Source organism: Pecten maximus, chromosome 16, assembly GCF_902652985.1.
Source record: "Pecten maximus chromosome 16, xPecMax1.1, whole genome shotgun sequence".
NCBI lineage: Eukaryota > Metazoa > Mollusca > Bivalvia > Pectinida > Pectinidae > Pecten > Pecten maximus.
Window position 1 is genome coordinate 31756896 of NC_047030.1, and position 27517 is coordinate 31784412.

At 35.4% G+C, this 27517-nt stretch overlaps 1 protein-coding gene across 1 annotated transcript; it reads left to right on the plus strand.

Annotated features, from left to right (window-relative positions):
• The first annotated feature begins 20224 nt into the window (after window positions 1–20224).
• Window positions 20225–27321, plus strand: LOC117344761 (serine/threonine-protein phosphatase 6 regulatory ankyrin repeat subunit B-like). The gene is made up of 6 exons (XM_033907588.1): window positions 20225–20291; window positions 22876–22978; window positions 24011–24397; window positions 25692–26081; window positions 26349–26750; window positions 26942–27321. Exons 2-6 carry the CDS (start codon window positions 22963–22965, stop codon window positions 27319–27321), a joined length of 1575 nt encoding a protein of 524 aa, XP_033763479.1. The 5' UTR covers window positions 20225–20291; window positions 22876–22962.
• Window positions 27322–27517: the final 196 nt, after the last annotated feature.

Consider the following 27517-nt stretch of genomic DNA (forward strand, 5'->3'; position numbering starts at 1 on the left):
AACTGGTCATCACACCTTACCTTTACCTAGCCCGAGTTTCCTCTAGCCCTGACACCATGTCTGGTATGGTGTCAGGGCTGGCGAAAACTCAGGCTGACCTATACCAAGGTCATATAGAATATAGGTACAGATTTGCGAGGGCCGCTATATGACACTTTTGAAATAATATGATTGTCCATTCCTATTACAGTATTATTAAAACAGTTATAAGTCATTATTATAAGAAAAAAATATTTGAAAAAAAATAATTTCAAACTGGTACTATTACTTTATGTCTTTGATATTATAATGGAAGCATGTATAGAGTATTAGAGGTCAATATGTAAATCAACATAGATTAATATAATTTTCATGTTTGAGTTAAGTAAATACTTATCAAACATTCCATACACCAACTGCAGCTGGCCTTATGTCATTTTTTTTAAAGTTTGAACATTTAACTTTATGATTTTATAATTGGCTTGAACAACCATTGTACATTCATGAACTGTATCTGTTACATATAATGAATGAGTGACACATATCATGATAGATATTGACTGAATGGGAATAGAAAACCAACAGGTCAGTTTTACAGGTACATTTACATTCATTATACCATTTGGAATTACACTGAAATTATTATTTTTTTTACTTTAATCTCTTTCTTTACAATTAATTTTTTAAAGCAATGTCTTATATTTTTGAATATAACAAGCTAAGAACTGCATCATTTCTTAATTTGATTTGTATTAATATTTTCTGAACTTATATCATTCAACATTGTACCTCTACATACCGGACACCTGCATAAACCAGCCAATACGTTTGGTCTCAATGACTTATGGTTTAGACAGATTAATATGTAATAAATATAAGAAACAGCTTATTTTTACTTTCTAATTTCAGTATAGAATGACTTCATTTCAATAGAGTTGGTCTTCTTAAACCTGTTAACCAATTTGTTAATGGTTTTACTACTTATCTTGACATTTCCACCTTAAATACACTGGTATTTCGTTTATACATGTAATTTTGGTCTGATTAAGGCCTCTCAAATGGAGAGCTTCAATCCTTTCCTTCAATTCAGGAGATAATCTTACTGTTCTGTTAATTGGCCTGAGGTTATAACACTTCATCATTTGAAGCCATACAGTGACAAAATTGACACAGGTATTTCTGTGAAACCAGGACAGTACCTGTAGCTGGCTCCTAAAACTCACCTGGCACAGTTATCAGGGGTGTCAGGCCAGAGTCAGTCATGCATGACCAATAATAATAGCAATTAAACAGATACTGTCATTCATTATGTCAGAACATTAATTTAACTACATTTGTAGTTAATGCTCGTAAATATGTACAGTTGTAAATGTATATTTTTTTAATGAAACTAAAATGATTGTTTATTTCATAATTACTTGCCTGAATTGAGTACATGTATGTAGAGAATGTCTTATTAAAAAAACACATAATTCATTAAATACTGTAAACTTTCAATAACATAATATAGATATATTATCTAAACTTCCTTTACAGTCATGATATATGTACAGTAATAAATATTCTAATTGAAATAATTTTCAATTCCTTAATAAAATGAAATACAATTTACCTACATCTTAATGAAATATGAAGTAATAAGCAATTAACTTTCATAGAAACCTGATTATAGCATAAATTGTATAACTGTCTTTTATGGATCTTAATAAATATAAATTTAACATGAAGGCATTATTACCATGTATTAACAATAAAAGAAATATTCCTAGTAGACTAAACAAATGTTAATAGTAATATTAACAGAGCAGAAGTAATTTGTAAAAATCTATTTATTTATATGTAAATTATATTAAAAGCATCAAAGTATTAATATATATACAGTATATAGTATATATATATAGTCTTATTATAGAACTGGGGTAGGCATGGTGTCTTATAGGACTCCAGGTAGACTCGGAGTCCACTTGGAGTGCACTCCAAGTTTACCTGGAGTCCAAACGGAGTGCACTCCAAGTCCAAATGGAGTGCACTCGGAGTGCACTTGGGTATAACCTTTAGTCTACACTCAACTGTACGTTAAATACATCCCTTATCGGACTTGACCAAGTCTAGACTACACTGACTGTGGACACGCACTGTCGCACACCGCCTTCCGGATGAGTCAACGAGGGCACAACACTGGTGGAAATTAAAGTGTCTCATACTATTACAACATTCTTCCCCGTTCTAATATTGAATATAATATGAAATTGGGACACGACTATTTTCAGTCTCTAATGTCTGAATTCTGTCAATTTGGCACTTCTCTGAAAACGTTGGAAGATAACATTTGCGGTAGGTTTCTCTTCCGAGTAGCAGGGAGGGAATCTCTGGATGGTACTCGGAGATCTACATCGATGCCGTCGACAGACGACTGATTTTCCCTCCCACATACAGTACACAAATCTTCGTCCTCTCCAATAACATTCTGAACGAGATAATGATCACGCAATAGTTCAGACGTCTCCTTACCACTGTCCAACTTTTGTTGCTTCGTCGCTTCGTGATAGATTGTGTCTTTTAACACGAAGCTTCCGACACCATATGATTCCTGTTGAATGCGTAGTCATAGTCCCGAATTTGACTAGCCGGTGACGTTTTCAAACAGCTTAAGGCTAGTGCATGAACCTCTCTGATACCACTTTTAAGTTATTCAACGAAAACCTCCGCTGCTGTGCTTGAAGTTTTCACACTGTCGCTGGCTCAACCACCAAATAAAGAGGCTGGACGATCTCTAAACAAGCATGAAACGGGTTGTTTGTGAAACCAGTCTGACGATGGTGTTTGGCCCTCATTGCACCAGCCAAGCGCCCGCGAAACTGTTCCCGTTGTCTAATTCGCCAAGGGAAAACACTCAACCCATTTTATTGTGCAACCTACGTTTCCTAACATTCCTTGATTTTGTCTTCAAATCAAAGTTTCCATTTTGAATTAAAACTAACTGCAATGCTATCAAAGGTTAAAATCTTAAAATAGCCATAAATCAAAAGTGTTGATAACACAGCTTTCTTATACGTATGTTATTTGTAGATTATCTTCATTATCTACAAAAATGGCAAAATAAAAATATTTGCTGATGAACAATGTCAAAGGGAAAGAGTCGGGTTTAATAACTTCTCCAAAATAGCAAAAAGGCATAGGGCGATTCTATTTGGTCATTAAAAAAGGTTCAAACAAAAATAAACGATACAACGAAAATGACACCAACAGGCCAGGGGAATCGCTATTATGATTATGACGAGTAACAACTATGCTCCTGAGGAGGACGGTCGGACCGGATGTTCAGAGCCTAAGTCAGTTCCGTGATATTGCGTTAAAATTTCAGCACCAATTACAAATGCTCTACTTATTTGATAATAGCAATACTGAGGAGTAGTAGATGACTGTATATTTTGTATCCAACTATCAATTTGTTTTAAAAGGTGCCAATATCTTGTGTTGTCTTTGTACAATATTATCAGTAATTTAGTATATACAGTGGAACTTCGTTAACTCGAACTCGGATAACTCGAATACCCCGCTTAACTCGAAGTACCTCGCCGGTCCCGGCCGAATTCTCTCTTTATCTTAGTAAAAAAAACTCGGAAAATTCGAATTCGGATAACTCGAAAAACTCGGATAATACGAAGTAAAAATTTGGTCCAAACAATAAAAATCCTACTTGAAATGTTCGAATAACTCGAAGTATAATTTTCGTCGATCGGTGGCAAACGCCGACATTTTTTAAGAGCTAAATTCCGTTTGTAATACTGAACATATCGGCACTACTAACCTACATGCTATTATAAGTGTTTCATAAATTCATAAAAGAAATTGTCGGTTGAATCTTATAACAACAAGTCTTGGTGATAAAAAGTACTGCTTTACTTACATCAGGTAATTTCCCAAGGCGGTCGCCGATATCAGTACACACGATAGTCAACAACTCATCTACCCGTTCGCTCAAGCGGAACTAATCTCTGACACACCGGTAGATCTACCCGGCTGATGTTTTTACAGGTGTAGAAATGACACAGTCACCGGCGCCTATTAAATCTTTAAACTGCTGAAACAATAGCGTAATTACTGCCGAGGTGTTCAGAGTACAACTGTAACGGTCAGTGCTGTCTATTAAATCGGATAAAACGCCAACTCAGTTACAGTAACATTTTATACGCACATGCGCAGCCCAACTTCCGGTGCTAATACACATGGAAATGGCGTGGTTTTATCAAAGTAAGTAGGCCGATCAAACAGTATTTTATATGTATGTCCAATAAAAGGTAATGGTTCTGTTACGTTTTGTATGCAATCTGTGTTAAACTTAAACGGTTATTTGTTTTGACATTAATAACTTGTTATTTTGTCGAATTCCGTTTTATCGTTTACCTTTTGCAAACATGACTTGCACATCAGATCGTTATTGAAGTGACTAAGTGAAAGAAACTTTATCGTGACTGTATATCGGCAAAACTACACCAAATTACAAGTGACATAACGAAACATTACATATATATTTACATGTATTGACCAGTCTTGACACTAAACTGATGAGCGACAGAGCGAAGTTATAATGATTATATAATGTTGACAAATATTGACCAAACTTTTCACCAAAAACGATAACTCGCTTAATTCGAACACTCGGATAACTCGAAGTTTTTTCGTGGTCCCGTCGACTTCGAGTTAACGAAGTTCCACTGTACTTATATTAAACGAAGAAATATGCTTTATCATATTATTTACATAATCGCCTTATTCGTAAAGTTATCGGACCACATGGTTTTAAAGTGTTCAAAAGCATGCGAGCATATTAGCTTGGCAATTATTTAACACAATGGAATATGACATTTGATGATATATTGCATTTAGGTCAAAGTGTAAATGTTGGTGAAAAGCCCGTCAAATTATTAGTCAAATATTTCTGATATACATACAATTTTGATTTAATGGTAGAATGGTAGTACGAACGGTAAATACTTCAGGATTGATGTGGTGGTTAGCTTAAACACTCATTGTTTATCATTAATACTGTTACAGAGTACCATTCCTCATCAGAATGTACCGATACTTAAATTCGCCAATGAATGATCAAGTGATAACTTGGACATTTCGAAAACATCATATTCACTTATTACTATGACATCAAATATCGCAAAAAAGAAATTCAAATAATTATACCATACGACATCCAAATACAGAACCAAACCAATGAGACAAAACCATGATCAATAGTATGCTATAGTGGCAAGTGGCATACATACCTTTTTTCTTTAACATCATTTTGAGATATTCTGACCACCTGTAATGTGTCCATGCCTATTTGAAAAGTTAAAATGGGGTAGAAATCTGTCAATGTCAAGGTAGGGTTTACGTCTCTGGCTTGACAGAAGCCCTTATGCCCAGGTGTAGTTCTTTGAACATTTATTATATATTTGAACAATATGACAATTACACATGAACGCACACACATCCTTACACACACAAACACCCATTCCACTCCTGCCACCACCCAACCCCAATGATATTGTAGATTATGGCACAAAAGCATGGTTATAAGAATACAAAGACATGCTAGACAAATTAAACTATACACGGTGATGTTATAAAGGGACTCATTGGTGCATGTTGCATAAATGATCTGATATGGTATATTATGTGACTAATTGTGCTATCTGATCCATACAAGCCGTTAAATGGACATGCGCCATGGCGATATGACGGACAGATATAAATCCTTAGTATACACAGTGTAACAGGAAGTACATTATTAAGATATTCAACAAAATATTATAATCTTATAATTGTGTTAGATTATGTGCAATGTAAATGTTTACCAAATGTTGAGTTTTCAATGAATATTTATCAATATGATATTATTTCCTTTACAAATCCTATTTATTACATTTTGTTACCATTGAAATATCTTTTTTTTCATTCTGTTAAAGGGATCTTTTTCACAAGTGTCACTTTTTCTTATTTGACCAATCAAAATACTGCTGTCAAACGACAATGAAGAAATTTAAAAGCTGACCCGGTTTTTTGGCAACAAAAATGTAAGAATCTCTAACAGTATCTTCAGTTATAACAAATATAATTGACTCATGAAGCTTATATTTTAATTTTGTTTTCACTCGTGCTGCGCACTCTTGAAAAATATCAAATTATTCGCCTCAGTCGTGAAATTTAAAACATATCTGTGATATCATCCATTGTTTGTATAGACCATTATATCTAATAATGGACTATATCAGTCCATTATTAGGACAAACTGTCCATTATTTCCATAAATAACGGACAGTTTTTTGGACGAGTGGAACAATAATGCAAACAGCAAAAATCTACACTTCATCTTTATTAATCCATTGATACTGTAATCCAACAGAAGTTCGATATAGTATCAGAAACTGTATATAATCCGACAGAATTTCGATACATTTCACTTGTACAAGCTGTATATATAATCCCACAGAATTTCGATACACTATCACTTGTACAAGCTGTATAAATAATCCGACAGAATTTCGATAAAGTATCACAAACTGTATAATCCACCAGAATTTCGATATAGTGTCACATGAGCCATTTTCAATATATTACACATTGATTTTGATACCTGCAGATTCGATAATAATTTCTGTGTTCTGAAGTCTTATTTTTTATTTTGTTGACCAGAAGTCCAATTCTATCAGATTTTACTTCCAATTTCATAAGTACAATGGAGTATTCAACAACAAAGAAGAGTTCCAAAATTGTAAATCATCAGCATTAACACCAATACGGTCAAATGGGTTGGCGCAACGGTTTTTTTCGGGTATAAGAGATTACGAGTGGGAATTTCCCGGTCAATGCTAATGCAGCACACACTTTAGATCATGTGACCCGTCTGGATGTACGATAACTGCGTTGTGTATTGTAGACTAGCTATATATATATATATATATATATATATAGCTTAGAAACACAAATGACGAAGGAAGACAACTTTTTGACTCGTGCCCTGACCGGGCCTCGAACTCACGATCTACGGCACCCAATCGCCTAGCCAGAAATATCCGCAGCCTATATAAACATATGTATATAGTCCATAACCACCAGGTATCTGGACAGGATGCGCATGGTACCTGTGGTAAGAAATGAGTAGGAAATGGTACGTTCATAAACATGGTGATATTTCCTCAGATTTATTTAAGAAGTACAACATTAGTACCCAAGGGTATAACATATCTCAGTATGTAATTCTACCATGTTTGCTATGCAACGCCAGTTTTGATTGGTTTAAAACCATGTATTATTTTCCAATAATACACGCTCGTGTCAATAAAACACGCTCGTGAGTCACGGCTGTTACAATGTTATGTATCTAATATTCACTCAGCAAGAATACGGTTACTGAAGCCGAGTGGGCTAATGGGTTAGTCTTTGATAATTTTTTATCACGACGCGAGTTCGAATCCTACGAAGGCCGCATTTTTTTCATCTTTTTTTTTTTTTAATTTTAAAAAATCAATGCCATATGATAGATGTTCTTGATTGTAGTATTGTAGTGCCTGTAAAAAATGTATATTTTATCAACAAAATAATGCAATATTCAAGAAATCAATTACAAGTTTTTCCTGGGGTTTCTTTGCCGTTTTTCTATTAGAAAGAGGTAGATCTAAGAACTAAACAGTACATGGTAGAATAGAAATAATCAACTTTGACTCGTGTATTGTTGCAGGATATACAACTCCGACTCGGATATTCTGCAATTTTAATTAATAACTCAGGCCTACGGCGTTCGTTATTATTTTAATTGCAAAATATCCTCGTCCTCGTTGTATATCCTGCAACAATACACGAATCATCGTTAATTATTTTTTTACAACTTTGTACAAATATTCTTTGTTTTCTTGCAGTATTTTACCGCACGAACGTACGAACACACACACTTCATTAGTTATGCCACGAAATCATCCTGTACCCAGTGTTCCACTGTTTTGTTTTATGAATATATGCCAATAAACTGTTACCAACGATTTGTGAAGTTGTGTCTGTCGTAAAATTGGTAACACTGATGCAGAAGCATTACAGACAGACTATGGTATGTTCCTGTTTGTCACCTTTTGATAGTACGATACTGATGCTGACTTTATAGTGCCACCTCATGATCACTGAAGCATACTGCCGACGATATCCAGCAGGATACTTCACTCGGTCATATCGTATTGACAACGAGAGCATAAATTACTAAATTGATAGAATCTGGCATGTCCCGGCCAGAAAAAAGAAGCAAAAGTCGTCATCATAGGGGCGAACTAAGTCCAAAAATTAGAAAGTGTCAACTGGCAAGAGAGGCATTAGGAAAAGGATTTTTTAGAGGCGAACTACTACATTGTCCCAAGCATGATGAAGATAGCAAAAGATACGAAGACGGAGATGATTAAATATATTTTGTTCGAATCAACAACACTAAAATCTTGCACACTTTGCGTTAAATTTAGAAAATATTCATTCAATAAGCCAGCTGGGATAAATTCGTCGCAGCCTGTATCCACAGATTCCAGCCTTTTGCAGTTCATGGAATGCCACGATTTAGTCACTGTCACAGAGGTTTCGTCACCTTGGCCATTGATCTAGTCTGGAATATATTGATACACTGTAGTGGCAATGTGATGAAGCTCACTCTTTTCAAGATGAAGGATGATAGTCCAGTTGTACCGGGAACAGGCCATGCTATCCGGGTCGTGTTAGCTGAGGTCCTCCAACAGATACTGACCATGAACCAGCAAGGCCATCTGGAGTTCGACTACTACCTACACTGTCACCCGATAGTGAGGCCAAGTGATGAGGCAGTGGAGGCGGAACGACTTCTTCAGACCTCACCACTGACATGTGTACAAACCGATGCCGGTGTCCAGAAAACGGAACCCATACACAGACAACACTATGATGTCTGGTTTCAGTCCCTTGAAGAGGTATGTTTAAGAACATAATGTCTCCTGTAAATTGTTTTTGTCATTATTCAGCAGATAATTACAGCAAAAATCCTATTTAATTACATTATTGAACTACTTTTACTACATTCACTGTCACCCGATAGTGAGGCCAAGTGATTAGGCAGTGGAGGCGAAACGGCCTGAATCGATACACGGGCAACACTATGATTTCTGGTTTCTTCCCGTTGTAGAGGTATGTTTTAAAAACTTGATATTTCATGTATCTCGTTCATTTCTTAATCAAACAGAGATGCATAATAAATCCTACTTCATGATTTTAACTCTGGTGATGATATTTAATAAATACTACATTTTACTTACTGTCGTTTTATTAAACGTAGTGTTGAAATTAAACTTCAAGTTTTATTTTTTCACGTGTTTTCAGAATCCTGTACAAGGTGTAGCTGGTGAGTTCGATGTTGTTTTATTGGGGTTTTTATGACATATAAATACAATAAACTCGCAAAATAGCCACGAGGTGTTCAAATTTTCATAATGAAATACACTTTGGTGATTTCTTTGGAAACAAATAGGGTTTGTTTGAATAATATACGTACGTCATTTGATCTTAAATAGGTGTGGATTTACACAGACGTCCGACCTACAGAGAGCTTGGCCGTATCGCGAAGTACATCTACGAAGCTCATCATATGTTCTTCATAGCACTTGGACTTCGGGATGACGAAATCGGTCAGATCCGACAAACATGTGGTCATCTGGCCTTCAGGTCACAGGTGACCAAGATCTTCGTCTTTTGGATAGATCCGCGACTGGATGTTACTTTACAGGAGATTGTCATGGAAATGCATTCGCACGGATTGAATACTGCTGATATGATAACTGAACTTGATCACATCAAAGACGATACTCCACTACCAGGTAATCAACATAGTAATTGAGGGGGCGGGCGCTTGTATAACCTTTTAAAATCGTATATATAAAGCACAAACCGATTTTTTCTGCAACACAATGTTCCCGTATGTTTCTCAGGTTTTAAGCTAGCATACTGATATAATAATCTTAACTAAATATAAAATATCTGTGTTATCTGATCTCAACTGCTGTAAACGAGAGGCATTTACGAAAAATACCAGAACAAAAGGAAGTTGAAACCATCGCAACATTTTTGAATACAGCGTATTTCAACTTATTTCTCGAACTTGGATTGAAGCCACATACAATCGAATGGTCGGAAACGAAACACAAACTTCCAAATGTTTATAGCTTGCTCATAGAACTGATAAATATCTGGATACAGAAATCCGGAGACAAAGCGACACTTTACAGCGTATTGGTGGCAATGAACGAGTGCAATATGGATGTACATGCTCTGACACAGGAACTATTTAAAGATTTTTTGACTGAATTACCTTACGAAGAAAACACGTACTTGTGATAGCTATGCACTACAAACAAAGGGGTAATAAACATCCTGATGCAGATTTAAGGGAGACGTATATCCTGTTTACTGTCCATCTGTGATTGTGTTTCAAAGTGATGCTTATATACACTGGTAACATTTTAAACAATCGTGGCTGATTTCTGACACCTATCATTGTGGAATTTCTTAGATGCACAAACTCGACAAGCGAAATAGTCAATATTACGTATCAAAATGAACACTGAAAAAACGTGAACATCTAAACGTATTCAGAATAATGAACTCTACACCATGGATAATGCCCTATTCGTTTGTCTAAAATATTAATGGGTTAAAAGTAACACATGGCTGTTTGCTGAGGTAAAAAATCGTATGCCTAAGGTTTCTAGTGACTCCTAGACGGTTTTAGTTTCTCAATTTACAAGATTGTATAATATAACCAACACCTGTCAAGTGTGATTGGTCAGTGGTGTAGAATGGCAGGTTAAATGCTACACGTTTTAAAATTGGCCCACTACCTGGACGCATAAAACACATCTTTTAAATATTACAAATACAAATATGAAAATAAATTATACTTCAGATTGAAAAGCTAAGGCTGTGTAGAGACATTCTAATTGAAGAATATTTCGAACTCAGAATCGACAAAGCAAAGAATTATTTATAAGACATGTTTGTTGTTTACTTGCATGAGATGATCCCTCAGGGACACTTTTCGTAAGATATAAAAGGAGAATAAGACTATAGTGTCCTTGGAGATATAGCATGGTCTGAATTATCGGCGAAGCTAATAATCGCAGAATGCACTTATTCGTTTATATGGTAGCTAAGGTATAAGCTTAATTTAGATTCATAATGTTCCCTTTCTCATTCAGTAGCCATTTTGATAGCATCAGATTATGTTACCTATCAAGACCCACCCTCATTAATGTGATGATAGTACATACTGTATTTTGTCAGACGGGGCGTTTTTTGGTAAACCAACTTAGGCTAGCTAACATTGTTTTAAGAATATTGTACTTACATCTATTTTTTTTTATAAAATGCAATTACAGTGTGTTTGATTTATTTCAATTCTTTATAACATTTATTTATCTAACGTCCCTGGTCGTGCATTATTTAAATTGAACGTGATGAAATGTATGAATCCTTTGTGTGTCTATCTTTGAACATTCCTTGCTTCTTGCTGATAATTGGCTGATAATGAATTCATCGAGGTTATTTGAGGGATTGATCAGCTAGGGCTAGGGCCCGCGTCTTCTTTCTTATTCAGCAGCCATCTTTGATACCATCAGAATAAAAAAAATGCAAGTGTTTAAATCCTACCCACAAACTATCTGTCAATAATTGTTAGGATAGGCCGGTTCACTTACCAGCCGATAGACTTCACAACACAGAAATATATACAAACAAATATTTATTATATACAAAATTATAAGAAATAAGCTACCTACATGTACAACATATACAATGCTAACACACCCACTCACTGGACTCGATAACACATCACACATGAATTTACATAACCAACATAACTAAAGAATTATATCTATATATATATATAGTTCTCCTTATATAACTATATCGCGTACCCGTGTTATGACAGTCTCTTCCTCAAGTCGCGAACACAACGTTTCAATGTTATATCCAGTCTGCTTCCAATGATTTTAGTGTATGTACAAAACTGTAAAGGTAGGTTGTCCTGACTCCTACAAGTCTCATCACTATCATCACTCACTAGTTATAACTAAGGACTTCCAGGCTCCCTAAGATCACTTTTACATGTTTTGTTGGCACACAGCTCCCAAAGCACACAGCTCTCTAAGCACACAGCTCCCAAAGCGCACAGCCTCTAACCAACACCTCCTGGACCATAGCACACAACAAATGTCTATACTGCATTTATGCAATTTCCATTCTACCTTCTACTTGTATGGCACTATAAAATTCCCTTCATTGTTGGCTTCTTGAGGACACACAGTCCTAATAATATATTTGGAGCACCCAGCTCCGTGCATTACATGGGCATAATGCCTCTTGACCGTAGAGTGACTTGACTGGTCCCTGTCTCGGGTTGAAATGGCCGCACAAACAGGTGAACGTACCTGAGAAGCATGCATTTACGCTTCAGTAACCTTACTTTGGGTTTGAGATTAGAATCACAGGTAACATAGTGCAAACTTACCTGTGGAAATCATATGTATGAGCATGAGGACTTTTTGACACTACCCATTCTTAGCTGTCTAAAGGTATAGCATTTTTATTAATGCAATGGAAGTGAATAATATATTTTGTCACATGGGGCGGTTTTTGGCAACCCCCCTTAGCAATGGTTCTGATTTCAATTATAAACTGTTTTTTAGCTTATACATTTTGATGATTTGTCAATTATTGGTTAAGATATATGAGTCCGCCTGAAGAAGCCTAAGAGGGCATAAAGGCCGGGCGGCAAAGTCTTGTATTTTTTTGTATATATAAATGGGTCAAAGAAGTAATATTAACGGTAATAATCCAAGTAACACTGAACCCTTGCAAAGGTTTGTCTGCAGGATATTAATTACTTGAAATGTTAATATGAGGCAAAGAAGTAATTCTAACAGTGGGGACATGAGGCAATCCAAAAGACACAGATAATACAATCACATTATATATAAACAGTACTAGAAAATACAATAAGTACAGTAAGACCAGTATTTTTGGTATTAGTTGAAATAACCATAAACCCTTCGGCTGGCGTGGGCCGAAGGCGGTGGTTAGCGTGACATGTACAAAGCCATGTTCTATGATAGAACGCTATGTGACCAACGGCCAAAACATATCTCAAGCTTGCAAATGTAGTTCCGGTGGGTGAATATATTCATGCGCGGCATGGATTGATGTCACGTTTTGGGTGTCAATTATGCTCATATAGACTGCAAATCTTTTTACTTAGTTTATATCGTGGCTTTGCCACCAAAATGTAAATATTTGTTACAACATGACATACTTACTTTAGAACTCAGTGGCCTTCACGAGGCGATGAACGTTGCGGTCCTGTCAGTATCACGACAAGCTCTGCGAGAACAGACCAGAAGCACCCTTTTGTCGAAATGCAATGATAAAATTGTAGTCCAAATTCTAATGTGCCCTGGACGGTATGAGTTGTTATGGTTTAGGACAGTCCTGATTTTTTGGGAATTATATTTGCCATTATTGATCAATCATTGCAGCAAGTGTCAAGGTGAACACTGGTGTTTTATTTATGGTAGATTCCAAGCTGTTTTTCCATATTGTATTTTGTTGAGTTTGTATCAATTTCTATGATAAAGTGTGTTTACATAGATTAAAGTGAAATAAAACTCTTTAAAAAATCGAAAATGTTCAGTATTCTATAATGTAGGTTATGTAACTTTAATGTAATGTTTTAACATTTCAGTTTGAATTACAAAGCGACTACGAGTATAAACCAGAATGATTTGCACTCACTGAAAACATAACTGACACCTGAGTCATAACTTCATTTCATGACTATGGATATATAATCTTATTTACCAGTAACAGCTATTCAAAATTTGAATAAGGTGCAGATCAACATCAGTGTATCCAGAGTAAAAAATAAACTCAAGCCAATGTAGAGGCATAGTGACGTAACTTAGTGTTCCGACCCCATCAACAATGTTTACACATCCACCTCAATAACCTCGACCTTCCGAGCCGCGTTCCTGTTTTGTCTCAAATCAAGCTGTTGAAGCAACTACCAACTGTTGCATGAGGGGCCGCGATGGCCGAGTGCTTAAGGTGTCCCGACACTTAACACTAGCCCTCCCCCATTGGGCTGCGAGTTCGAAACCTACGTGGGGCAGTTGCCAGGTACTGACCGTAGGCCGGTGGTTTTTCTCCGGATACTCCGGCTTTCCTCCACCTCCAAAACCTGACACGTCCTTAAATGACCCTGGCTGTTAATAGGACGTTAAAAAAAACAAATCAAACCAACTGTTGTAATGTCTTTGTACAGTAGATGTTTATGGTAGGTTCTTTGGAAATCCAAACTTTAAAAGCAAATGAAAAACACAGTGCGATAACAAAATGATAAAATAGATGTATCCAGGTATATGGTTTTGATAACAGAAAGTCGCAAAAATACATATTTGACCGAATGACTGACCTGGAATATCATTCACAAGTAACGTTTGCTTAAAGCTGACAGTGCAAGTTAAAAAGCATCCAATTGAGATTAAAAAGAAAGAATACATGTACAGATTTCCAAAAATCGTTTCCGAGACATTCCCCAGTTATGGTAGTGCCGTATCTAAGGACGGGCAGACATTTTTCTTTTTTTGTTATGCGTGGATACAACCATGCCACCGCTGCAATATAAAGGTGCTTCGTCACACTCGCATTCACTCTAACCTCAGGTGTCCACGGTGACACACCTGTATCACCTACACTATATCTGTACACCACGTGACCTACAACTGTATTCGCGGACGACACCAAACAGAAGAAGCACTTACCTGTAACTTGAGCAGAAAGATGGTCAGTGTCTCTCAATTATCTTTCAAATCTTGTTCAAAATTAAGTCTCCAAATAAATGCTGAAAAATGCATAACGAATTAATCCCCAATGCTCTATCCATTTTCTCACGTGTTTTTCGTGGGTGCAGCCATTTTGATAAAAGTAAACAGTTCGAGGAGTTCCGATTTTTACTCTCGTCTACACTAGCACTCGGAACTCCTCGGATGTATTTCCATTGTCTACACTACACCTGGACTGTTGTACTGCAGTAGTGCGGTTGTATCACGCTTTAATTGTGTTATGACACGTGTACAAACGATACGAAGACACGGAAAATATTTAGATGGAAACTATGGATATTATACTGTAACAGTTGTAAAGTTATTCTTGCTGCATATCCCACTGGAAAGACTCAGGTAGGAATTTACTCATATTTACTCTGTTTATAATTTTATTAGATGCATGTTTTGTCGAGGCCCAAATATTTTGCATTGTCAATATTTTCTTTTCTTTCTTTTATTATAAAATACAATATATATGTATATATAAAATTACCTCTTCAAATTCCATATCGAAGTTCTGAAATTGCGTACAACGTAAACAAAAACCCGTTGGCGTGTGAATTGAGAAGATAGACTGATACTTGTCTCAATGAACGCAAGCGCTTTTATAGTGGTTCGTATCCATGCGTAACAAAAAAGAAAAATGTCTGCCCGTCCTTAGATACGACACTACCATAACTGGGGAATGTCTCGGAAACGATTTTTGGTATTATTTTTTTTAATCTCAATTGGATGCTTTTTAACTTGCGCTGTCAGCTTTAAGTTATGTTTTTTTTGTATACTGCTCAGTGTAATTCGTTAAGCTATGCTGAATACTGATAATGAGGTTTTTAAAAAATTTAATCTAGTCCGTTTCTTTAATCGTACGTCATTAGTTGATATTTTTATCAATTTAGGATGGGTACATATAAACAGCGGTGCATAAATGTATAGAGATCTTGCTCCTGATTACGTCATCATAACATATCATCATTTTATTTTCGTGCGGGTTTTAGCTCAAAACAACTTTCATTGTTTCCTTCCATTAAGTCCGTATACTCCTATATTACTTTAACATACAATTTCTAATAATTGATTGCTACCGAAATGTCTACATGATTTATTCTAAAAAAATTTCGTAACAATCACTTTTTTTCTATTCAAGTGATTGTGTTTAAACTAATTATACACCATTAAGGTTATGCTTTATTAGCGTCTAGATACAGTTGAGTGTAGACTAAAGGTTACACCCAAGTGCACTCCGAGTGCACTCCATTTGGACTTGGAGTGCACTCCGTTTGGACTCCAGGTAAACTTGGAGTGCACTCCAAGTGGACTCCGAGTCTACCTGGAGTCCTATAAGACACCATGTCTACCCCAGTTCTATAATCAGACTATATCATATATATATATATTAATACTTTGATGCTTTTAATATAATTTACATATAAATAAATAGATATTTACAAATTACTTTTGTTCTGTTAATATTACTATTAACATTTGTTTAGTCTACTAGGAATATTTCTTTTATTGTTAATACATGGTAATAATGCCTACATGTTAAATTTATATTTATTAAGATCCATAAAAGACAGTTATACAATTTATGCTTTAATAAGGTTTCTATGAAAGTTAATTGCTTATTATTTCATATTTCATTAAGATGTAAGTAAATTGTATTTCATTTTATTAAGGAATTTAAAATTATTTCAATTAGAATATTTATTACCGTACATATATCATGACTGTAAAGGAAGTTCAGATAATATATCTTTATTATGTTATTGATTATTCAAAATATTGAAAGTTTACAGTATTTAATGAATTATGTGTTTTTTATATAAGACATTCTCTACATATATGTACTCGATTCAGGCAATAATTATAAAATAAACAATCATTTCAGTTTATATAGGTTATAAATTTAAATGTATCATTAGAAAAATATACATTTACAACTGTACATATTTACGAGAATTACCTAGTTGAATTAATATTCTGACATAACGTACACAAGTATGTAGTTCTGGACTACCCATAATAAAAGACAGTATCTGTTTAATTGCTATTATTATTGGCCATGCATGACTGATTTTGGCCTGACACCCCTGATACTGTGCCAGGTGAGTTTTAGGAGCCAGCTACAGGTACTATCTTGGGTTCACAGAAATACCTGTGTCAATACTGTCACTGTATGGCTCCAAATGATGAAGCTGTGCAAAGCAGGGTCACAGTGTTATAACCTCAGGCCAATTAACAGAACAGTAAGATTATCTCCTGACTTGAAGGAAAGGATTGTAGCTCTCCATTTGAGAGGCCTTAATCAGACCAAAATTACATGTATAAACGAAAAACCAGTGTAATTAAGGTGGAAATGTCAAGCCATCATTCTTTACTGAAATTAGAAAGTAAAAATAAGCTGTTTCTTATTACATTGTAACCTGTCTAAACCGTAAGTCATTGAGACCAAACGTATTGGCTGGTTTATGCAGGTGTCCGGTATGTAGAGGTACAATGTTGAATGATATAAGTTCAAAAAAAAATAATGCAAATCAAATTAAGAAATGATGCAGTTCTTACCTTGTTATATTCAAAAATATAAAGACATTGCTTTAAAAAATTAATTGTAAAATAAAAAAATAATAATTTCAGTGTAATTCAAAATGGTATAATGAATGTAAATTCACCATTTCCCAAAACCAACCTATAGCCTTATATATACCCGTATTTAGTACACATTGTTCTCATCCAGGTAATAAGATTATAGAGCCTGAGGTAAAATTTGCCCCAGGGCAGTTGGACACGGCAACCTATGTACCATTTACCTGTAAAACTGAACTGTTGGAACTACATCGTTTTCTATTCCCATTGAGTCAATATCTATCATGATATGTGTCACTCATACATTGTATGTAACAGATACAGGTCATGAATGTTCAATGGTTGTTCAAGCCAATTATAAAATCATTAAGTTAAATGTTCAAACTTTGAAAAAAAATTGCATAAGGCCCGCTGCAATTGGTGTATGGAATGTTTGATAAGTATTTACTTAGCTCAAACATGAAAATTATGTTAATCTATATGTTGATTTACATATTGACCTCTTATACTCTATACATGCTTCCATTATAATATCAAAGACCTAAAGTAATAGTACCAGTTTGAATTTTTTTTTTCAAATATTTTTTTTTTATATTAATGACTTATAACTGTTTTAATATTATAATACTGTAATAGGAATGGACAATCATATAATTTCAAAAGTGTCAGATATCGACCGTCACAAGTCTGTACCTATATTCTATATGACCTTGGTATAGGTCAGCCTGAATTTCCTCTAGCCCTGACACCATACCAGACATGGGGTCAATGCCAGAGGAAACCTGGGCTAGGTAAAGGTAAGGTGTGATGACCAGTTTCCATCTAACAATTAAGGGGGTCTTTATCTAGTTAGATGACCGTGTGTACACCTGTCCAGATCTTCACACCTTATGAGGTAAACTTGGAGGAAGGGGTCAGTATTGGGGTCAGTGTAAGTCTTTCTTTTCTCCACACACCTGTAATCACGCTTGATATACAGGTAAATATTGACCTGGAAGTTTGGGGGGGGGGGGGGGGGTAGGATGGATCTGATATAACTGTTAAAAGAACTCCATGTACCATGTATGACCCGGATTTAATGAGGCAGTCATAACAAAAAAAAGTTGGTTTACCAAATAGAAATGTAAGTCTGATGTTAAACTGTAAATCAAAATTAGACATTAGATCTGGAATATGCTATCCATGTGATAAAAAACAACTTTCTTTTTTATTGTATGTTAAGATAAATATAAACTGTTGGAAGAAAAGTATTTGAAATATATTAAAAACAGTCCTCAGTACTTCGAGTACAAGTTATGTCCAGTACACAATCAAAAAAACATTTTGAGAGACCACAAACAACTTGCCAAATACATTTTTTATTACCAATTTGCTACTAATTGACGGGGCTTGTTAAAACTCTTCAAATCAAAGGAATGCTATCATACATTTTTCAACGAAGTGCCAGATCTATTCGTTTTATATACGGTTAACTAATAGAAAAAAATCAATTATATAAGATGCTGTTAGTTAACCAACGAGAAATGAACCAACAAAATAATAAGATGATATATACAAAGATAAAACAGTAACACATATCTTATTGTTACATGTTTAAGGAGTCAAAATGTATAAGAGTATACATCTATCTATAAACATTATGTATATATGTACTTGGTTACAGGTACATGTGATACATGTGGACCCAGGTAGGATTGGGGCCTGATAGGACTCCAGATAAACTTGGAGTGCACTCCGAGTGCACTCCAAGTTTACCTGGAGTCCAAACGGAGTGCACTCCGAGTCCAAATGGAGTGCACTCGGAGTGCACTTTGTGTAACCTTTAGTCTACACTCAACTGTATGCCAATTCTTATTTCTTTACTAAATACGTATGTATGTATATAAGGTAAATGTCATTTAATTAACAAAATAAGTATGCGTGTGTAGGGTGTGGTCGTTATACAAGACACAACAGCCGTAGATTCTTCCAGATATAATTTATTCGACGTACAGGAAACCTAAAACAGAAACAATACAACGACGAATACAGACATTTACGAAACGGACTGTACACAGAAACGAAAGTACAAACCATTCACGCGTGTATAACTTACCAGGCGTCCCAGGCCCAAGTAGTAGATGTCTGACAATGGTCTCGCAACCATGCAAGTATCTCTTTATCATAAGCACGTCCGGACTGGTGAAAGTGCCGGCGCCGAGTGATAGTTAGGCGGAAAATAGGAGGGAAATCCAGTTGGGGTGTGATGGGAAAAACGCGTGCTAAGTCATACAGTCCGTCTGTCAACGGTCAGTCGGACGCTTTCACATTCCAACACATACACACACGTGTGACCACTACTCACGTATCTCGCTCACACAACACATACACGTAGAGTGTTATACCACAGGTATAACCCTGGTATACACGTGGAAATGATGTTTTCTTTGATAATTCTAACTAATATGAAATGTGATATTTACTGATGTTTATTGTGCATGAATATTAAGCTTTTACGTAGTAATGTGGTTTACAATTGGGCCAGAAGGAAATTTAGCCTTTGCCCTTAGCTAAACAGGTATTTAACTCTCTGACAATAAAGATTATCATTATTATTTGTCCACTTACTGAAAATCAATACAAGTGTACAAGATACAAGATATTACAAAAACTAAGACACTACTTTTCGCTATCTTTTGGGACAGACAACTCTTCAACGATATCACGTGATTTTGTAAAATGATATATTTTCACACCAGGAAGTTTATATCAATCGACATTATGGCTAGTTACATACTTGCGTATATTTCCCTAGAGGTAAGTAGACAAGATAAATCCCTTGTACTTTGGCATTATTGTTGAAAATTTTGACCATTGGTTATTTTGGTAATATTTCTTTTGAATTGTTAAACGTCAGTAGACACCTGTCAAAGGTCGGGCTAGGTTTTTCGTCTCTAAATAGAGGCTTTATGCTACAGGTAGATTTTGTATGCACTCGAAATGATATATTTTGCTTCCCCGCACGCCACTTTTAGCTGTATTCAATTCTTACGAATGCGGCATAGAAGAGACACACGTAGTTCTTTTAATGTTTTTTTTTTTTTTCAAAGATCAAAACCGTATGGGAAATATTCATTAATGGCGTGAATGCAAATCCTAACCAATCTCATATAGTTTGATACCATTTTAGAGCTACTTCGACCACATCTTCAAATTGGTGCAAATACACAGGTTGTTTTATGTGTAGCGCACTGTCCGAAAATGAAAGAGATGACATTTGAATATCTCATAACTTAGAAAAGCAGTAGCAATGATGTTAAGGAACAGTGATTTTTTTTTATCCCTGTGTTTGTCTTCTTCATAGGTCTCGCGCAACGAATTCAACTAATTAACCGCTGTTTCACTTAGAACCAAGTTCACGAAGAAAATGTGTTTCTTAGGTTTACAGCTGTTTTCCTGAGTAAATATCATATGAAATGAGTATTTGTTATATTGCAAAAACATTATAAAAACATAAACTTCAACTAAAATAAAAAAAATGACGTAAGACTAGAGGGAAAAAAGGGCGATAGTTCCCCAGGCGGGGTTCCTCATTCCACTGTAAATATCAGGCCTTTCAAGTACTGGTGTGATCTTATATGCCATATAAACTTTCCAATAAAAATTTTCATATAGCGAAATCTGCAAACTTTAATGTGACATCATTTGAACTTCAAATGAGCGATTGAGGTGATGGAGTCACTGGTAATAACATGTAACGAAATACTTAGTAGTGAGAGACCATTTCTGTACAAACACGTATCTTTATCTCGGGTGTATAAAGGGTCTGTCTGGTGCAATGATACTCGCCTCGTCTACCAATACACCTAATAGTATCTATGTCTGGGGTATGTTTCTCAATAAACAACTTCATAAATAATTGTGCTAGTTGATCAATACCAGACTTTAAAAGGCACGATATCATGACAGGGTGCAGTTGACAAGCGATACTGATCCATATGGTATTTGTTTATTCTATACAATTTATAACTGCTAGATAACACAGATAAAACTCATATATCACTGGCCGATATGATCATTTAATGTCCTAAGTCGGATGTATGAGTGTTCGCTGCTAGCATTATTCAGATAACCAACTTACAATGGTTCTGTAGTGCACATGTTCATGTACCAGGATATGTTTTTGTCTGCTTAACTCGTTTCTGTTCCATAGATCTCACTTGTGTGGTACACAAACGAAACATTTTTTGCCCCCACGACACTGTTTTGGCCAGTCACGAATTGTGAAAAAAATATCATTTTGTGATAAAACTTAACAAATGAAACGTTTTTACACCTTTGGTCAGATCATGTGTTGTAATGTGTTTTCACAAACAGGTGTATTTATTTAAATCACATTTACAGTCTTCATGTGAATGTGTACCTGCTATGTGTATTAATATACGACGATTATGAGTACAGCTCCAGGATTAACAAAAAAATATGCCAATAAAATTGAATTACAAATATTTTGCTATATATAGACGTCCTTCACATATTTATCATGCAATATTATTGAGCTGGTATAAGCCGGGAAAATGTTGTATAAACTACACATACGTAGGATCGATCACGAAATACAGGTGAATAGGGTATCTCAGTAAGGTAAAATATCAGTATCGAGCTACACATTTTTTTTTATTATTGTGCTGTACATCTTAGTGATTTGGAATAATACATTTATTTCCGATATTTTGTTTAACCCGGATCAATACAAAGTTTTTATCTCAGGTTTTCAGCTTAGGACTCGATTTTTTTAAATTTCAATTTGTTTTACAACTAACGTTGCATATAACAATAGGAGTGGAAGTCAGGGCGGGTATATATGTGTGTGAGGTCATGTCACATTTGTGATTTGCTCAGCAATGCATACTTCTGCTCAACTCTGGCTGCAGTACTCTACAATGCAGGCTAAAGTATTTGTGTAGGTGTAAGTTTATACACGTATTTACATACATGCTTGCCACTGGCGGCATATTATACTCTAATCTTTATTGTATTCGACTATCATTCGCAACAGTATTACTGACTTACACATTCAGATGAGATTTAGTGGAAATTAACAAAGCAGACTATATACTTTGTTTATCTACAGTTAAATCAAGGTTTTTACCAAGATTTATGATTTTCGTCGTCATTTATTAAATATATTTAAGTCTTCTCGTGGTTTAATAGTGTTTAGTTCAGATTCGGATACTAATTATCTACCTGACGATACAGGTTTTTACTGGTGCCTTGGTTTTCTCCTTTATCAATTAAGACATCATTTTGCGCTTCAAGTTAAAACATGTAGATAAAGATATGTTTATGAGTATATCAGTATTCATTTATTTCAAATATGTTTGCAATTTCCGCTTTTCAGACCTTTGATAATCTTGTCAGTATATGGATGCCCAGTCGGTTTGGCAGTCTTGAATTTGGAATAGCCTACTTTTTCTGAAACACACGAATGGATTATAAAGACGGTATGTATGCTCGCAAAAATCGGTGCCCAGTGTATCTGATATTTTTATATACAGTTTCAATAAACAAAGTTGCATTTTGATTGCATCACACTGCACCAAGTTTAAACAAGAGGCTACTGGCCACGTAGTCCTCTTGGTATGGTGTTATCATTCAATATATTGTTATAAATCAGAACATCAAAACTTATAAAACTTTCGTACTTTGGTCACCAAATCATAAAATCATAAAAGGTACTGTCAACATCCAAACACCCCCTGCTTGACCACAGGCGTCTGCTTCTGGTTAGTAATAATAGAAAAAAAAATTAAACCCTATTCATAATATATCAACAAGGTGTAACACTTGAAGATCTACGATGCATCGACTGTAGAACGGAAGTAGACTTGATTGGTCGACAATTATAGTTAGTATTGTTTATTGAGTTGGTAACCAATCATATCCCCCCCTGTACACCACTAAAATATACAGATTAATTCCGTTCCACAGTCGATGCATTGTCGGCTATCACGATCGCTTTTGATCCATCTTCTTATCTTTAAATCATTGTCATACGACTAAAGAATAACATAGTGATCTTTAAGGATTCTAAATCAATGTTCGTTACTGAAGTTTTCCGGTTTCTCGAGTGTCACACCTTTTTGATATAGTAGGAGTATTTTTTTCTATTAATACTTACCAGAAGCGTACGCCTGTGCCCTGACCACCTAAAAACATATTAACCTAAATTACTTACTTTTTTCTTATATTAAAATAATTCCAGTTGATATCGAAAACAAATTGATTGTTATCAACACAACAACAACACAATACCTATTATCTGGCATCACAACATACAGCCATGAATGCACAGTTAGGATAAAAACTGTTTACAAGGTGCAAAGCAGCAGATATTTCGACCGATGGCTAAAGTTCTCGGGGGCTATAAAGAAGGATATACAATTTTATTTTGACAGAAATAAGGCTCTAAATAAAAAAACTGTTATAAAACGATCATATTGCTTTACAAGATATGTACATACTTGTATCCATAGGTGACGCTCATGCCGCTGCTATCCAGGGCAACCTCGTCCAAGTTAAGAAACTGGATGAATCCGGTTATCTATGGGACAAACAGGATAAATTTGGTGATACACCTCTAATGGAGAGCATTATGTATGGTCATCGAAATGTGGCTGGATTTCTCATAGACAAGGTATCACCAGCTACTATGGAGATGAAAGATAGAAATAACTGGAACGCTCTTCATCTCATGGCAAAATATGGACGTCCTTGGCGAGGTATTTGGAACAGGATTGTAGAGAATGCTCCACAGTGTTTAGTTCAGAAGGACACGGAAGGTCGAACCCCGATAGAATTACTTCAGCTGTTATCTTCGAAGAGCGAAGGCCATGCATTACTTAAAACAGTACTGGAAGAAGGTATTGTTTCTATTGATGTTTAGATATATTCGTTAACCATTATGTGTGGAGTTGTTCATCATGGATTTTTCAATTCTATTCTGGTTCATGCACTTTCAGGAATACTCAAACAGTCGTAGGTCATCTCAAAGGCTGAGATGTCCAAGGTACTATCGAACATGTGAAACATGTGAAGTATTTAATTCATTGGACAGACGTAGCAGACATTCATTTTTCCTTTGTTGTTGCTATTTCCATGTATATATTTTGTGCTGAGATTGATTCTATACTCGAAAAAGCAAACAGTATAATCCTTGACAAGGGAAACTGATGTTATGGCGCTGTTCGTAACTAAATAATTCTTTTTAATATTTTGTGTTGAGTAGTTTCTCACGACGTATAAATCAACTTCTGTAAGTAACCATATACATACCAGCTGTAATAAATTTTCTTTAAAGGTGATTTGTATATCTGCGAGTCGGGGAATGGATGAGGGTCTGGCCGATTTATCTCGATATCGGGGACTTGAATATGTTTGATACAGAACATGATATGCAAACAATAATAAGAACATTCAAAAACATTTTTTTTTATTAAATATTACTTTATTTCGAGAAATTTTTCGGCATAGCCGTATAATATTCTTTTGGCCCCGGATATGACGCGACAGGTCAAGATGAAGTATATGATTGGTCAATGTAGCGGTAAATGTAAAATGCAGATATGCAGTTAAAAACGAAACAAAATTAAGACTGAATGCAAGCTGAATAAGTGGATGTATCTTTTCAAATGACATATGAAAAAAATTCTTCCTGATTCAAATGCAGTCTTATCATCACCAAAAAAGATTCAAACTGATATAATTTTGTTATCCTTGCTGAAACGCATTAGTTCGTTAATTTATTTCACTAGCAGTTTTACATTATAACCACCAGCATCAAAACTATGCCGTTTATCTTTTTAAAGATATTTATTGTTTATTGTTGACAATAGATTTCACAGTGTCTATTTCAATCAACCTTGATATCTATCGCACAGACCTCTTTTTGATCGGACATCGTGCGCACATTCGCATGTATGATACAATCGCTAAATACATTTAGCTCATATCTGTAGCTGTTGAAACATTTTGAGCTACCTGTCCGCATGCATGCTAGCTTTTCAGTGTTCATTCAACATGAAAACCTTTGTAAACATTTACATGTTCGATGACCTATGACTGATTTCGAAAACAAAAAAGATAAATTATATAAAAAATTAATTGTAAAAAATGACCATATCGATTTATAATCCGTATGTAAACTCCTATCCTTAGATGCTGCTCATGCTGCTGCTGTCCAGGGCAACCTCATTCAAGTTAAGAAACTGGAGGAATCTGGCTATCCGTTGGACAAACAGGATAAATTTGGAGAAACACCTCTAATGGAGAGCATTATGTATGGTCATCGAAATGTGGCCGGATTTCTCATAGACAAGGTATCACCAGCTTCTACAGAGATACAAAACACAAGAAATAATTGGAACGCTCTTCATCTCATGGCAAAATATGGACGTCCTTGGCGAGGTATTTGGAACAGGATTGTAGAGAATGCTCCACAGTGTTTAGTTCAAAAAGACACGGAAGGTCGAACCCCGACAGACTTACTTCAGCTGTTGTCTTCGAAGAGCGAAGGTCATGCTTCACTTAAATCAATACTGGACGAAGGTAATTTATTCTATTGATATTTAAATATAATCTTTAACCAATTTGTGTAGAGTCTGTTCACATTTTGTTTTATTCGAAATAGGTTCGTGTAACTAGGTTAGACCTTGATAATATATTTGGTGTATAGACAGACGAGGCGAGTACCTGTGGTATTAAGTCAATTACAACATACAAACACAATGTATATAATCTTAGTCTGCAAATCGTTTCGCACACTTTGACATTCCTATATTTTTATTAACCATGATATTTATCACACCACTTCAGATTATATAACCAGCCGTGCCAAAGATTTGGTGATAAATGGGGACTTAGAAGAGGTTAAACAGCTTTACAGTGATGGATATCCGCTAAAGACGCAAAACCTTGTAGGGCAGACTTCTCTCATGCTTGCAATAAAGCACAGAAGGGAAGATATTGCTAAATTCTTGGCAAAAATCATTCCTGAAAGTGATGTCAGCATCGAAGACAATAGAAGTAGAAATGCTCTTCATTACCTGGCGATGTTGGAGCGTCCTTGGAAGGAGGTCTGGCAGATACTTTCACAGAAATGTCCTCAACTTCTGTATAAAAATGATGAAGCTAAGATGAGCCCGATGGAATTGGTGATTATGATGCAGCACAAAAGCAGTGAACACAAAAGCTTGTACGAATACGTCATGAAGAATGGTATATTTGGTTTCCTTTTATTTATATCTTAATTAAAATCTTTTCATATAGAGGATAAAATCGCATTGAGTATGTGTCATAAACATTTTGTAATTATTCAATATTCTTGCTTATTGATTTTGAAATAATCTAAACAAGTAAATTTGACAGCATCCAAGTGCGTCGAAACTGATTCCAAATGCTTTTTACAGACCTCCCACGCTTTGTCAGAGAATTAGACGAAGAGGCCATAAGAAGTTATCTAGGTGGATTGGAGGAACATGCAGAAGAAACCAGAAACATCAAAATGATGTTCATTGGCCATGCAATGGTGGGGAAAACTTGTCTAGTGAAACAGCTTTTCGGGGAACATATTGATCTCCAGAGTCACCACTCAACCAATGTTGCGGAACTTCATCTCCGAAGACTTTTACTGGATATGCTCACACTGGAGAGAATAACAGGCACTTCAGCGAAAGACATTGTACTTGAACGACTTCGCATGGTTAGCAGTAAAATCAAAGAAGATAACCGAAGGATTGAACCAGTATCAGGACTGATAAAAGAATGTAAGAACGGTTACATATTGTAAGGACTACAATGTAATATATCGAGAAATGGAAAAATAAGTGTTTTGCAAAGTAACTTTTGAAAATTGTTCATTTTATCGTCTTAAGATACGAATAGCTAATTCCATAGAACAATTTCCAAGTTAATTTTTTTTTCACTTTTTTAATCGAAAATGTTTCGTTTCCTTTGTTTTTCAGAGACTTGTGATGCTAAAATCA

Excerpts from the sequence above, each read along its gene's own strand:
- LOC117344761 (XM_033907588.1), top strand. Across the intron at positions 24,398-25,691 it reads TAAAACAGTACTGGAAGAAG|ATGCTGCTCATGCTGCTGCT; the intron begins GTATTGTTTCTA and ends TCCTATCCTTAG. Across the intron at positions 26,751-26,941 it reads CGAATACGTCATGAAGAATG|ACCTCCCACGCTTTGTCAGA; the intron begins GTATATTTGGTT and ends TGCTTTTTACAG.